This window comes from Elaeis guineensis, chromosome 13 (genome assembly GCF_000442705.2).
Source record: "Elaeis guineensis isolate ETL-2024a chromosome 13, EG11, whole genome shotgun sequence".
Taxonomy (NCBI): Eukaryota; Viridiplantae; Streptophyta; class Magnoliopsida; order Arecales; family Arecaceae; genus Elaeis; species Elaeis guineensis.
In genome coordinates, this window is record NC_026005.2 from 62864020 (window position 1) to 62878733 (window position 14714).

Here is a 14714-nt window from a genome sequence, read left to right on the forward strand (position 1 = left end):
GATCTGGGAGCTTCAAATGATCCTTATCTTGGACCTAGGCATTGGTAGCATTAAATAATAGCCCAACATACAGAAGAAATGCTGGCCCATGCTTGACCTTTGCATCAAAAATTAGTGCAACAAGTTGTGCCTAAGAATTCTTTGCATGCTGAGCCAAATTCAAGCTAGAAAGCCTGATCAAAATGCCCCACGTCTATCCTTTAATAGTGTTCATGAGAAAGTCTTTATACACCGCATGCGGTGCAATAAAATTGATGTGGAGCACACCATCCAACCATATTGGAGCACGTAGCCATCACTTTCTAATGCATATTTAATACCTGCATTCTGCTTTTCATTTAAAATTTTGAATAACAAAAATATCTCTCATATTCTGAAAAGATTACGATATTCTGTGGTCATATTATGACATCCTATAGTCAAATTATGACTTACTGCACATAATAAGTCATAATTTTTTTTAAAGGTCATAAAGAAGGAAGGATATTTTCGTCATTAAAAAATTATAAAATTTTAAAATGACAAAAATGTCTTTTCCTTCTTTATGATATTCAGTGATTAAATTATAAACAGAAAGTCATAATTTGATCGCAGGATGTCATAATATAGCTACATGATGTCATAACTTTTTCAGAAGAGGAGGAAATTCAAAATTTCAAACGAAAAGTAAAACTGCAGACATTAAATATGCATTGAAAAATGATGACTATATGATCTAATCAGATGGTATGATATATTTTTTCTACACCATATGCAGTGTACAAAGAATTACTTTGGTGTTTATATTATAAAACTACCAGGAAGAACCTTACCAAAAAAAAAACTATCAAGAAGAAAATCTCTAAAAAATGCTACATAAGATGACATTTTTGGGACCAAAGTGTCCCCAAAATGCAAAACATTGGCCCCAAAATGAAAATAAGTTTTGCAAGAAAAATAAATTTCAATATTTTTTAAAAAGAATCATCTTGTCCAAAAAAACATTCGTTTTTGACCATTATCTACTAGTGCCATGTGAACACTACCTGACAGTATTGCATGTAGATCAACTCATATATTTGCACATCTAACACCAAACATGCACATCAACTACCTAAATGTGCGAATGTTTGACAATAGGAGCATCAACTAATATAAACATGCAATTGTTTGAGAGTGGGCCACACTAGCTTGACAGAAAAATTATTCACTGTAATTATAATAATATTTATAAAACTAAAAAAAAATTCTATAAAAAATTAAACATATCATTAGCATAAGGAAAAACAAAAATCTGAATTTCATAAACCAAGGATAACCCATCATATATCCCTTCGCATGTTGTCCACCTTTGCCCTGAAAATATGTGTTGTAGTTTTCCTAGATTTTCTTATATCTATTGGAGCATGACTAAATTCAATTAGCACAATGTTCAATTCACTCACAATACAGGAATGCAAGTAGGTCTTCAAGATTTCAGTAATGGAAGTATCTTCCATCAAAATTCTTACTGACCATTAGAGAAGTCATCATGAATCGCCACTATTTTAATCTGACTAAAAATAATTGTTAGCAACATGAAAGTGGCAATATTATTGAAGTCGTGATTGCCACTATTTGCCAATATAAAAAGAAATAACGGTCAGTAACATGAAAGTAGCAATGTTATTTTCCATTGTACCTATATTGGAAAAGAAATCTTACCCACTCTACTAGTTGGTTTTAAACTAATTCTCAGAACTAACATTGGCTTCCATGAATTGGTGACTAATATAGGTGTTAGCAAACTCAGATGACCATGAAAATAATATTAACTTTTCTGGTTAACTTGTGATAGCAAAAGTCCAGACCCCTTATTTTTCATGGTATTAAACTAACTTCGGGTTTACGAGCAACAGAGTGTCACTTGTGTTAGCAAACTCTAGTACACAAGAAACTAATTTTGGGTTCTATCACCTCGGTGACTACCATTTCTCCTAGCAAAATCTGATGACTATCAAACTGATTTTAGCTTTAATAGTTAATAGAACACAAATAATCATCAAAATTGTCAATTAACTAGCCTGAAACTAACTTTGGCTTTTATACATTGGGAGTACCACTAAAATGAGCAAATTCTAGTAAGTGCTAAACAAAATTTGGCCGTCATGACTTGATGATTCATACTTGTCTTCATAACTATCTAATACACAAAAAATACATACAGATTTCATAATTAATTGTGGCAATAGAGTTCAAAAATTCTGCTAAACCTAATCCCTTACAATTTTCGGCTTTTCTTTTGTTTACAAATGGAGTAGGTAATTGTCAAATCCATTTTATTACTAGTTTTTAGCTTTTGTGGGTTGTTAATTGCCACTTGTCCAAGCAATCCTTGATGATCAAACAAATTTTACTTTTCTTGACTTCATGATGCCCACTTGTCCTAGCAAACCGTTGCTGCCATTGAAGTAGTTTTATCTTTCATTGCTAATTAATTGTTAATGCATTGTGGATGAAACAAATAGCTAAAACGCTCCACAATTGTAGATTTTCCTTGGCCATAACTCCCTCTAACCTCTGGTTGGACCCCTATTCCTGCCCCCTTCTCTCTTCCTCCGGCCTTGAAGGCCTCTTTATCTTCGGCTAGGTTCTTTCTTGTTGCGGCCCTCGTTCTCTGCTCTTCTTCGAGCCTTCATCGGCTAGAAAATCTTAGTTTCGGACTGCTTCTCCTCTTGTCAGCATCGAGATCGGAGCACTCATACTGCAACTATTCTCGAGTGATGACCTCCCTCTCTGTTCTGCGACTCTCTTGGTATTGAACTATTCTCTTCTCTTCCAGCACTGGGATCGGGGCACTTGTTGGATCTAGTTGTCATTTGTGGGCCTTCTCCTTCTTCTCGTCACCAATATTTGTTCTTCCCTGACGGCCCGCTTCCTCTCTAGTTGTCGGATTCCCTCTCTTAACTGTTGGAGTCGTCGTCGATGAAGGCAGAACGGCATGGCAATATTGGATGAAGGTTTGTCGGGTTATTGTGAAGCCATTGGTCCTCCTTCCTCTCTTGGGATAAGTTCATTTGACAATCTCCTCCGGTGGTCAGTTTTGCTTCTTTTTCGTCAGCGACAGGATGGATTTCTCTCGTTTTGAAATTGATAGCTTGTTGGAATTTCTTTTCTATTTTATAATAATTTTTTTTTCACTTCTTTATCTTTTTTTATACTCTCTTTTTCTTAATAAATTTAAATGAATTTTTCCTCCTTTTACATAAAAAAAAAAAAAACTCCCTCTAACCCTTTATAAATCGGAATCCGCTCCGCTACCTTTCTACCGCAGGCCCTATCCTGAACTTATTTGAAGATAAAGACCATGGCACCCCCTACAACACTCGTTGCCGTTACACCCATCTTTACTCTATCTAACCGCAAAGGAGTGAATCAGTTCACAAAGCCCACCCTCTCCCAGTTCAATGCACTACCCTCCACCTCTGCCATCCCTCTTATCGACCTCCAAGGCCTGAACGACCCATTGGCTAAAGCTAGCATCATAGAGGCCGTAGACAAGGCCTGTGCTGGCTGGGGTAATAATTGCAGGGACATGCTAGGTCCTATGCGTCACCGAGTCTATGATTTCAATGTTGGTTTGTACATTGTCTATGTCTACCATATTTTGTCATCAGGTCCGTTCTATGAGTCTGTAAATTAATAATGTTCATCTTATCAGAGTTAAGTTGCTATTGCTGTGTCGATGAACTCTTTCATGCTAAGATCTTCCTCCTTTCATCAATTCAAAGTTCAACATTTGTGACATCAAAATTTAGACATTAGGAGCATCGATAATGATCATCCTTTCTTACTTTGACCTTCATGGAGAAACTGGGCACAAAGCTTTTGTGGGCATGGTTACATCAAGTCCTTCAGAATCCTCCTAATTAATTACAGTCCCTTTTTTTCATTTTTCCTTGTAGTGTGCAGAGGATGGGTTGGAGGGATGGGGACTATAGAAGGTGAGATAATTATGACATTCTACATGTACTTGCTTCCAAGAAATTACATGTTGATTGGTACAAAGTATTGTTGGGGGATACCCACCGACCGACCGACCGACTATCGGAGGGCCCGACCGGCTGTCGGCCCGACTGACCGTCTCCGACTGAAAGCCGGGAGTGACCGACTAACGGACGCTACTGACGGCTTTCCAATGGCCCAATCACCGACTGGAGGTATGTCGGGCGTATCCCTCCCGATTGACCGGACCCAGAGGCCGACTCACATGAAACTCGCCGACTGACGGAGGAACCCGACGCCACTCTGCTGGCCACCGACCAAGGGTCGGCCGTCTCCTCCCATCGCCGTACAGCCGCCGGACCTTGTCAGCTCTGACACGGACATGCGGCACAGTTCCCCAGGGGCATTGTCCCGCCGAGAGCGAAGTCAACCCTGGTGATTAGACGGCCACACGGCGACATGACATTTCCACGGCGGCTCTGACAGTCTACAGTGAGTTGACAGTTCCTCACTCGTCCGCGCCATTGATAACGGCGCCATACCGTGCTCCACTATATATACCGGGGAAGGCAACAGTGCAAGGGGTCGATCCGCCCGTCTCTCCCACATACGCAGGCTCGCCTCTCTCTCTCTCTCTCTCTCCCTCTCAGAGCTCTCTGTCTGCATTTCACTGTTGCCCAGTCACCTCTCTGACTTGACCGTCGGAGGGTCCCCACCGGAGCCGCCTCCGGTCAGTGCGGACTTCCTTTTGCAGGTGCACGCTTCCCGGCGATCGGGCGACGGGGCGATTGGCCGCAACAGATTGGCACGCCAGGAAGGGGAAGGCATGACAAAGACAAGAGCTCAGCGATCGAGAATCACTGGGTCGGCAAGGCGTTCTTCCCGCCGGGAAGAAGCCTCCCCGCCCCCACCGGCGGCGGAGCCTAGCTCTCCGCACCCCGCAGTAACCACGGAGGCCCAGATTGCGGCCATTGTGCGGCAGATGACCGTGCTGACCGACGCAGTCAAAAGCCTCCAGCGACAACCGGCGGCCCGACCTATGCCTTCCAGGAGCAGCCGCCGACGGTCGCGCCGACCCCTGCCGCCTCCAGGCGAGCACTCCCAACAGCGCTCCCACGGGGAGGAGGAGGGTCGACCTCGGCGCGACGACCGACGGTCCCAGCGGCCCTCTCCTTCCCCGTTGGAACGGGCGAGGAAGGAAAAGCGGCCGCGCACACCGTCGGCCTCTCTTTCAGAGTCTTCCGGAGGCTCCACTCCCGGGGTCTCCCAGCATCGACGAGCGGACGACTACGAGCGACGGTTCGAGGAGATCGACCGCCGACTCGCCCAACTGCAGATGGACGGCCAGAAGTCTTCGAACGACGTCGACTTCCAGACCGCCCAGCCTCTCTCTCGACTGGTCCTCGATGAGCCGATTCCCAGTCGGTTCAAAATGCCGAACGTGGAGCCATATGATGGCTCCACCGACCCGGTCGACCACCTCGAGAGCTATAAAGCTCTCATGACAATTCAAGGGGCAACCGACGCTCTTTTTTGCATCGGCTTCCCCGCCACACTTCGCAAGGCTGCCAGGGCTTGGTACTCCGGTCTTCGATCGGGCAGTATCCATTCCTTCGCGCAGCTCGAGCACTCGTTCGTGGCCCATTTCAGCACCAGCCGAAAGCCGCCGCGAACGTCGGATAGCCTTTTCTCCCTCAAGCAGGGGGAAAACGAGACGCTCCGACACTTCGTGACGCGATTCAACGCTGCCACGCTCGAGGTCCGGGACCTCAACGAAGACATGGCGGTTTCAGCCATGAAGAGGGGCCTGAGGTCGTCCCGATTTACCTATTCTCTGGACAAGACCCTCCCCCGAACATACGCCGAGCTATTGGAGCGCGCATACAAGTATATGCGCGCGGACGAAGGAGCGTCCGACCGACGCTTGGTCGAGCCCAGGGGTCCGAAGGAGAAACGAAGAAAAGGTCGGGAGCCCGCCGAACCAAGCAGGCCCCCGGCCGGTAGTCGGCTTTCTCCACCTCGACAGATCCAAAAATCACCCGGCCGACAGACTCCGAGGTCGGTGCGTCCCAGGTATGACTCCTACACTCCCCTCTCCGCTCCTCGTGCACAGATCTTGATGGAGATCGAAGGGAAAGAATACCTGCGACGGCCTCCACCTCTGAAGGCAAAGGGCCTCGACCATCGGAAGTACTGCCGGTTCCATCGGAGCCACGGCCACGACACCGAGCGGTGCATCCAGTTGAAGGATGAGATCGAAAATCTCATCCGCCGGGGGTATCTCGGCAAGTTTCGAAAGGGACCGCCGGCCCAACCGACTGCCGATCGACGCCCCCAGCCGACTGAAGAGGCGCCGACTAACCAGCCGACGGCTGGAGTCATCAATATGATCTCCAAGCGGCTGGGATCGGGGACACCTACAGGGGGGAGCCGACGAAAAGGCCGCGCCCGGACGACGTGATTACCTTCTCGGAAGACGACGTTCGGGGCATCCAGACCCCCCACGACGACGCTGTTGTTGTGTCGGCGACAATAGCCAATTATGATGTAAAACGAATCTTTGTTGATAATGGAAGTTCGACGAATGTTTTGTTTTACTCGACCTTCTCCCGAATGCGACTACCGACTGATCGACTTAGTAGGGTCTCCACGCCCTTGATCGGCTTTGCCGGAGACACCGTCACGACAGAAGGAGAAATCACCCTGCCGGTGACGGTCGGTACCGAACCACGGCAAAGCACGGTCTCCCTCATCTTCGCGGTCGTCCAAGTCCCTTCGGCCTACAATGCCATACTCGGGCGACCCGGACTGAACGCTCTCAGGGCGATCGTCTCGACGTACCATCTCCTTGTTCGATTCCCGACCAGAAACGGGGTCGGGGAGATGTGCGGAGATCAACAGCTCGCCCGACGATGCTTTCAAATCTCCGCCCAAAGCAACGAGACAAAGGATCCCCTGACAATCGACAAACTGGATCACCGGGAGGAGGAAGAGCGGGGTTCGCCGGCCGAACAGCTCGAGGCGATCCCGATAGGAGGAAATCCCGACAGAAAAGTTTGGGTCGGGTCTCAATTGCCCGACGCCGAACGCCACCGACTGGCGGAGCTCTTGACGGCCAACGCCGACATATTCGCATGGTCGGCAGCAGATATGTCGGGCATCCCTCCGGAAACAATGACTCACCGACTCAACATCGATCCGACGATGAAACCGGTGAGGCAGAAGAAAAGGTCCTTCGCCCCAGAAAGGCAGAAGGCCATTGACGAAGAAGTGGACAAGCTGCTCGAAGCGGGCTTCATTCGCGAATCCACGTATCCCGATTGGCTCGCCAATGTCGTCATGGTCAAGAAAGCCAACGGGAAGTGGAGGATCTGTATCGATTACACCGACCTCAACCGAGCATGCCCGAAGGATAGCTTTCCACTCCCAAAGATCGACCAGCTGGTGGATGCGACGTCCGGATTTCGACTGCTCAGCTTCATGGACGCCTTCGCCGGGTACAATCAGATCCGGATGGCGCCTGAAGACGAGGAGCACACCGCGTTCGTGACCCCCAAGGGCCTCTACTGTTACAGGGTGATGCCCTTCGGATTGAAGAACGCCGGTGCCACCTACCAGCGACTCGTCAATAAGGTCTTCAAAGACCAGATCGGCCGCAACATGGAAGTGTATGTGGACGACATGCTGGTAAAGAGCACGCAGATCCCGGACCATGTTCAGGATCTCGAGGAGACCTTCCGCACCCTTCGACGACACCGAATGAAGCTCAACCCGACCAAATGTGCCTTCGGGGTGACCTCGGGGAAGTTTCTCGGATTCCTCGTTTCTCAGAGAGGGATCGAGGCCAACCCTGAGAAGATAAAGGCGATCCTCGACATGCGTCATCCGAACACCAAGAAGGAGGTCCAACAACTGAATGGAAGAATCGTCGCTCTTAGCCGATTCATTTCCCGATCAGCTGAAAGGTGCCTCCCGTTCTTCAAGACCCTGCGCCAGGCGAGCGGTTTCTCTTGGTCGGATGAGTGCGAACAGGCCTTTGAAGACCTGAAAAGGTACTTGGCTTCCCCGCCGCTGCTCGTAAAGCCGCAGATCGGGGAGACCTTGTATCTCTACTTGGCCACATCTTCTGAGGCGATCAGCTCGGTGCTCGTTCGGGAAAACGAGTGCCGAACCCATCAGCCCATCTACTACACCAGCAGGGTCCTCCACGGCGCCGAAGCCAGATACTCGGAGACGGAAAAGATGGTTTTCGCCCTGACCGTCTCCGCGCAACGGCTCCGACCATACTTCCAGGCTCACGCCATCGTGGTACTCACCAACCAGCCCCTGAGGGCCGTACTGCGTCGACCCGACACATCCGGACGACTCGCTAAGTGGGCAATGAAGCTTAGCGAGTTCGACATTCAGTACCGACCGAGGCCTGCCTTGAAGGCCCAGGTCTTGGCCGACTTCATCGCTGAATGCCCGACGACCGACCGAAGGTCGGGAGCCGAATGCCCGGGACGAGAGTCGGTCTCTGAGCCAGACCCGATCTCCACCTGGGTACTTCACATCGACGGAGCCTCCAACGCTCAGGGAAGCGGGGCCGGGCTCCTGCTCACGAATTCGGATGGGGTAGTCACCGAGTACGCCCTCCGGTTCGACTTCAAGGCCTCCAACAATCAAGCCGAATACGAGGCACTCCTCGCGGGCTTGAGGATGGCGAGGGAACTGGGCGTCGACAGCCTCCGGGCATTCTCCGACTCTCAGCTGATCGTGGGGCAGGTCAAGGGCGACTTCGAGGCGCGAGATCCGACCATGATCAAGTATCTTCAGAAGGTAAAGGATCTCGTGGCCCGCTTCGGGCATTTCGAGATCTCCCACATCCCCAGGACGGAGAACGCCCGTGCCGACGCTCTCTCCAGATTGGCAACGTCGGCCTATGATTCTTTGGGTCGGACGTTTGTCGAAAACCTCCAGCAGCCGAGCACCGATCGGGTCGAAGAAGTGCAGCAGCTAACGTCCGAACCAAGTTGGATGGACCCGATCGTCCGGTACTTGTCCGACGGGACCAGTCCCGAAGACCCCACGGAGGCCAAGCGACTCCGATGGTCGGCGTCGCAATACGTGATCATGGACGGCCGACTCTACAAGAGGTCGTTCTCCCTCCCCCTGCTCAGGTGCTTGGGACCGACCGACGCTGACTACGCCCTCCGAGAGGTTCACGAAGGAATTTGTGGGAATCACTTGGGGGGCAAGTCCTTAGCCTTCAAGGTCTTACGACAGGGCTACTACTGGCCGACCATGAGGAAGGATGCGGCAGAGTTGGTCCGAAGGTGCGAGCCATGTCAGAAGTATGCCAATATTCAGCACCAACCGGCCAGCCAAATGCTCCCATTGTCGCTCCATGGCCCTTCGCTCAGTGGGGAGTCGATATTCTCGGCCCCTTCCCACCGGCGTCGGGCCAAAGGAAGTTCATCGTTGTCGCCATCGACTACTTCACGAATGGGTCGAGGCCGAGCCATTGGCGCAGATCACCGAGCGGAAGATGGAGGACTTCGTCCAAAAGTCCATCATCTTCAGGTTCGGATTGCCGCACACCATCATCACCGACAACGGACGGCAATTCGACAACCGAGACTTCAAGGACTTCTGCGCCAGGTTCCACATCCATCATCGACTAACTTCAGTCGGGCACCCACAGTCCAACGGCGAGGTTGAGGTGACGAACCGAACCTTGCTCCATGGACTCAAGACCCGACTGAACGAGGCCAAAAGTCTCTGGGTCGACGAGCTGGGCTCCGTCCTATGGGCTTACCGAACGACCCCCCGTGTCCCGACCGGAGAGTCGCCGTTCAGTTTGGCCTACGGGACAGAAGCTGTGATCCCGCTCGAGATTGGCCTGCCGTCCTCAAGGGTCGAGCAGTACCACGAGCCGGACAACTCCGAAAGTCGGAGGGCCGACCTAGACCTTCTCCCCGAACTGCGAAATGAGGCTCAAATCCGAATGGCCTCATACCGACAGAGGGTCGCCCGGTACTACAACGCCAAGGTCAGACCAAAGCTCTTCAGGCCTGGCGACCTAGTGTTGAGGAAGGCGGAGGTGTCGAAGCCCTTGGACCAAGGGAAGTTGGCTCCCAACTGGGAAGGACCCTACAGGGTTGCTGACACCTTCGGGCCGAGAGCCTATCGGCTGGAAACCCTTGAAGGAAAAACCATTCCCCGGACTTGGAACGCCGACAACTTGAAGCTGTATTGCCAGTGAATTCTGTAATTCAATTGTCGGAATACATCTTCAGTTTGAAAAATTGGAGTTCTAACTCTTTCCACTACCGGTTGGCGCTCAGCCCCGACGCGGATCTGGCACCAACGACACATCGGCCCCTTACACGGACCGATGCATCTACAACGACGGGAGTCAATCCTCCTTCGACGACTTGTCGGACCTCCACAAAGGGCCGACGGACTCTTATGAACGGGAATTCATGCTCCCTCTACGGTCGAATTTTCGGGCAGAATCCGTCGGCCGACAGGCCGATCGGGCCCCGACCGAAGAAAGGCAAAAAGCCCACGCGACTATTGTCGCGACTTCCGACCGAGCTACGGCCGGTCGAAGGATGTTCGGCTTACCACCGTCTATCACACGACGCGACCTTTGTCGCATCTACGACTTGCCAACCGACCAACGGCCGGCTGAACGCCATTCGGCTTACCACCGGACGCCGGAAGACATCGAACCCGACGCAGGGGTATGGGGGCACCGACTTCGACTGTCGGAACCCGACCTAAAGTCGGGACACATTTTACTCTCGGGGCTGAACAAGTTGCTGAAGCCCTACCGACTTATGCAAGTTGGTGACTTGACTAAGTCAGCGACTAACGTTCGACATTGCAGACATGTTTGGCATTGCAAACAGGGGGAGAAGGCAAAAGAAGAATTCATTCAAGACTTAAAGAAATTTTTTCCATAAACAAAGGAAAGTCTACAAGGTAAAGGCCGGAGCCCGATTACAATCCAAAGAAAAACAGAAGACAAAATAAAACCGACTAATCATCGGAGTCGACGTCCTCCATTGGACGACGATGCGAGTTGGTCGGAAGGTCTGCTCCGACTTCAGCCATCGGAGCCGACTGATCTTCGGCAACCGGCTCTGCGATGTCTTCGGCTTCCGCCCTGGTGGAGAGACCATCCGACGCTGGTCTGGCCGTCTCCTCCGCAGCTGGGGCCTCCGACCCTGGCAGAATCATGTTGCTAAGGTCAAGTTCGGGGTACAAGCTCCGAACGGCTTCCCGGGCATCTTCGTACCCGACTTGGTACGAGAGGTAGCCGCTCTCGAGGAGCTCTTCGCGGTACTCCTCTGAGTCCCGGAAGACCTCGACCGCCCGACCCAAAGCCACCTTCGCCGACTCTGATTCGGCTTTGGCAACGTCTGCGTCGGCCTGAGCGGCGGCATGGCCCTCTTCCGCCTTGGCGAGGTTCTCGAGACTCGCCCGAAGTTGCTCGCGCTCGCCCTCCAACTCTTTGCCGACGCTATCTCGCTCGTGTCGGAGCCGACGGATGGTCCGGGACTTCTTGGCCGCGTCATCCTTCGCCGACTTGAGCTCCGACTCCAGCGACGCCTTGGCCTCCTTGAGTCCGGAGATCTCCTCCGAAAATCGGGAGACCTCCCCCTCGAGTCGGTTCTCCCGGTCGACCGACTGTTGAAATTGGTCGAGAAGGACGGCCTTCTCGGCTTCGAGGCCCGCGACCTTATCTCTCCAGGCCGCGCGCATGTCCCCAAACTTCCGATATCCGGCCTCCAGCTCGGATATGTTGAAGACCAGCTGCACAAAAAAGAGCCGACTGTTAGTAAGCCGAACTTGCGATGCTACGATTAAAAACAGAGGGAAGGGGAGCTTACCCGAATCATCATCGGATAGAAGGACGACAGCATGTCGGAGACACGCTGGTTCTTCATCGCTTCGATGTCGGCGGGAAGGAGGAGTGCTTGGCATAGTCTCCTGGCCAAGTCGTGGTTGGCCAGGCCCGACGCACCCTCGGGAAGCGGAAAGTCGGCCGACCCGCCCGCCGACCGACCTTCGTCACCCGACGCCATTGGGGCCTTACCTCGGCTTGCCGCCAGGCCCTGACGTCGGAGATAGACGGCAAGCTCGAGCCCGACCGAGTCTCGGCAGACGGCGCGGCGGTGGCATGCGTCGGCAGCTCAGGTTCGCGGACTCCCTCCCGAACCTCCGAAATCTGCTGGGCGGTCGGCGTGCCCCCGGCAGAGTCAGCCGCTCGACGGTCGGGCGAAGCAGCTCCCCCGACTGACGGTCCCTCGGACGGGACATCAACAAGCACTGTCGGCACCGACAGTGCGATCACCGGCTCCGCCTCCGACCCGGCTGGTTCGCTCGGCGGAACCGCGCGGGGCCTCTTGGGAGGCTGCGACGGTCCGGCACCTGCCGCCGGCCTCTTCCTCACGGCGTGCTGACGTATGTCGGCTGCCGACAGTCGCGTCCTCGGCGGCATATCTGAAAAAGACGACGAAAGGTTAGAGCTAAAGAAGAAGACAGAAAAGAAAATGAAGATGTCGGGAGAATGCAAACCGACCTAAACGGGGGACCGGGCTAAGGCCGGCGTCGTACAAGGCCTGCTCGGTGACGAGCTCGCTCTGCTTCGGCACCGAGATATCCTTTAGCCGATGGAAGTCCTCCCGATCATCGGCCTCCACCCGACTGTTCTCATTTGGATCGGTTCGGGGGTTCCCCCAACGGACTGGAAACCCCCAAGGGGCAGAAGACGACGTGAAGAAGAACTGGTTCTTCCATCCGTGAATGGATGTTGGAAGACCAGTAATGAAAGAGAGCCCTTTCCGAGGAATGAAGTACCACCACCCTCGGGCTTTAGGGTGAGGGCGGAGGACAAAGAAAACTCGGAAAAGAGAGATCCGAGGTTCGGTCGGCAAAAGCCGACACAGGAGGGCGAAGCTGACTATCAGCCGAACTGAGTTCGGCGCAAGTTGTGCCGGGCATAACCCGTAATAGTCCAGAACGTTCCGGACGAACTCCGGAATCGGGAATCGAAGGCCGGCCCGGAGATCCTCCAGATAGAAGGCCACCTGACCCTCGGGCGGGCTATTAACCCGACCATCAGCGCCAGGGGCGAACAGCCGAATCTGCTCCGGGACGCAGTACTGCTCCCGGAGCCGATCAACGTTCGGCCCCGAAAGTGAAGAAGCCTCCACCTCCGGGGACGACCGAGTGTCTTCGGTCGGCTCTCCCGACCGACTACCTCGTGGGGACGTCCTAGCCATGAGCTCAAAGAAATGGCAAGGAAGAAAGGAAAAAGAAAGAGGGGGGAAGGCTACTCTAGCCCTTGGAAGGAAAGAGTCGCAAGTGGGAGACAAAGCGGAGAAGTACCTGGAGCGAAGGCTCAAGCGGGCAGAGTCTCGACTGTAAAAATGAGAGGGGTAAAAAACCATGTGGGGGTAACTTTGTATTTATAGTGCTCCCCAACGGTCGAGATGAAGGCACGCACAGCAAAGACTCCCCAGATTTCGCCGCGTGGCATCATCAGGGCCGTCCAACGGTCCGACGGTTCGACGCACCCTCCTTCAGATCGTGCCACGTCGCCTCCATCCGCTCCACCGAACGCGAACCGACGGCCGCACGCCACGTGTCGCGACGGGACGCGACGTTTTGTCTTCCCGACGGGACGTGACGTTTGAAGTTCCCGAGGGAACGGCGGGAATGACGGTTCCACTTCCTGATGGGACACGACGGTTCCACTTCCCGATGGGACATGACACCTGGCACCGGTTTTATCGCTGACACCCGGCGGGACGTCCGGCGCCGACCGACACCTGATGCTGATGGGACGAGACGTCCGGCGCCGACTGGATGTCGGGCGCCGGTAAACCTCTCGACATTTACAGGGCGCCGGACACCGTATCAATCGGCGGTACGGTCGGATCCTCGCGTACGACAAATCCACTCCTAGTCGCCAGCTCATCACCCGACTTAGGAGTGGAGGGGGGCAACTGTTGGGGGATACCCACCGACCGACCGACCGACTATCGGAGGGCCCGACCGGCTGTCGGCCCGACTGACCGTCTCCGACTGAAAGCCGGGAGTGACCGACTAACGGACGCTACTGACGGCTTTCCAATGGCCCAATCGCCGACTGGAGGTATGTCGGGCGTATCTCTCCCGATTGACCGGACCCAGAGGCCGACTCACATGAAACTCGCCGACTGACGGAGGAACCCGACGCCACTCTGCTGGCCACCGACTAAGGGTCGGCCGTCTCCTCCCATCGCCGTACAGCCGCCGGACCTTGTCAGCTCTGACACGGACATGCGGCACAGTTCCCCAGGGGCATTGTCCCGCCGAGAGCGAAGTCAACCCTGGTGATTAGACGGCCACACGGCGACATGACATTTTCACGGCGGCTCTGACAGTCTACAGTGAGTTGACAGTTCCTCACTCGTCCGCGCCATTGATAACGGCGCCATACCGTGCTCCACTATATATACCGGGGAAGGCAACAGTGCAAGGGGTCGATCCGCCCGTCTCTCCCACATACGCAGGCTCGCCTCTCTCTCTCTCTCCCTCTCAGAGCTCTCTGTCTGCATTTCACTGTTGCCCAGTCACCTCTCTGACTTGACCGTCGGAGGGTCCCCACCGGAGCCGCCTCCGGTCAGTGCGGACTTCCTTTTGCAGGTGCACGCTTCCCGGCGATCGGGCGACGAGGCGATTGGCCGCAACACATCTTATTCGTGGATAAGATC

The 14714-nt window shown here is 53.2% G+C and overlaps 1 protein-coding gene across 1 annotated transcript in view; it reads left to right on the forward strand.

Moving 5' to 3' along the window:
* The first annotated feature begins 3325 nt into the window (after positions 1-3325).
* LOC140853143 (uncharacterized) overlaps positions 3326-14714 on the forward strand; it is an 11611-nt gene continuing 222 nt past the window's right edge. The window contains exons 1-3 of the mRNA XM_073247236.1: positions 3326-3652; positions 3931-3962; positions 6387-9341. Of these exons, the coding sequence (XP_073103337.1) occupies positions 3326-3652; positions 3931-3962; positions 6387-9341 (3314 nt within the window). The remainder of the gene's footprint in view (positions 3653-3930; positions 3963-6386; positions 9342-14714) is intronic.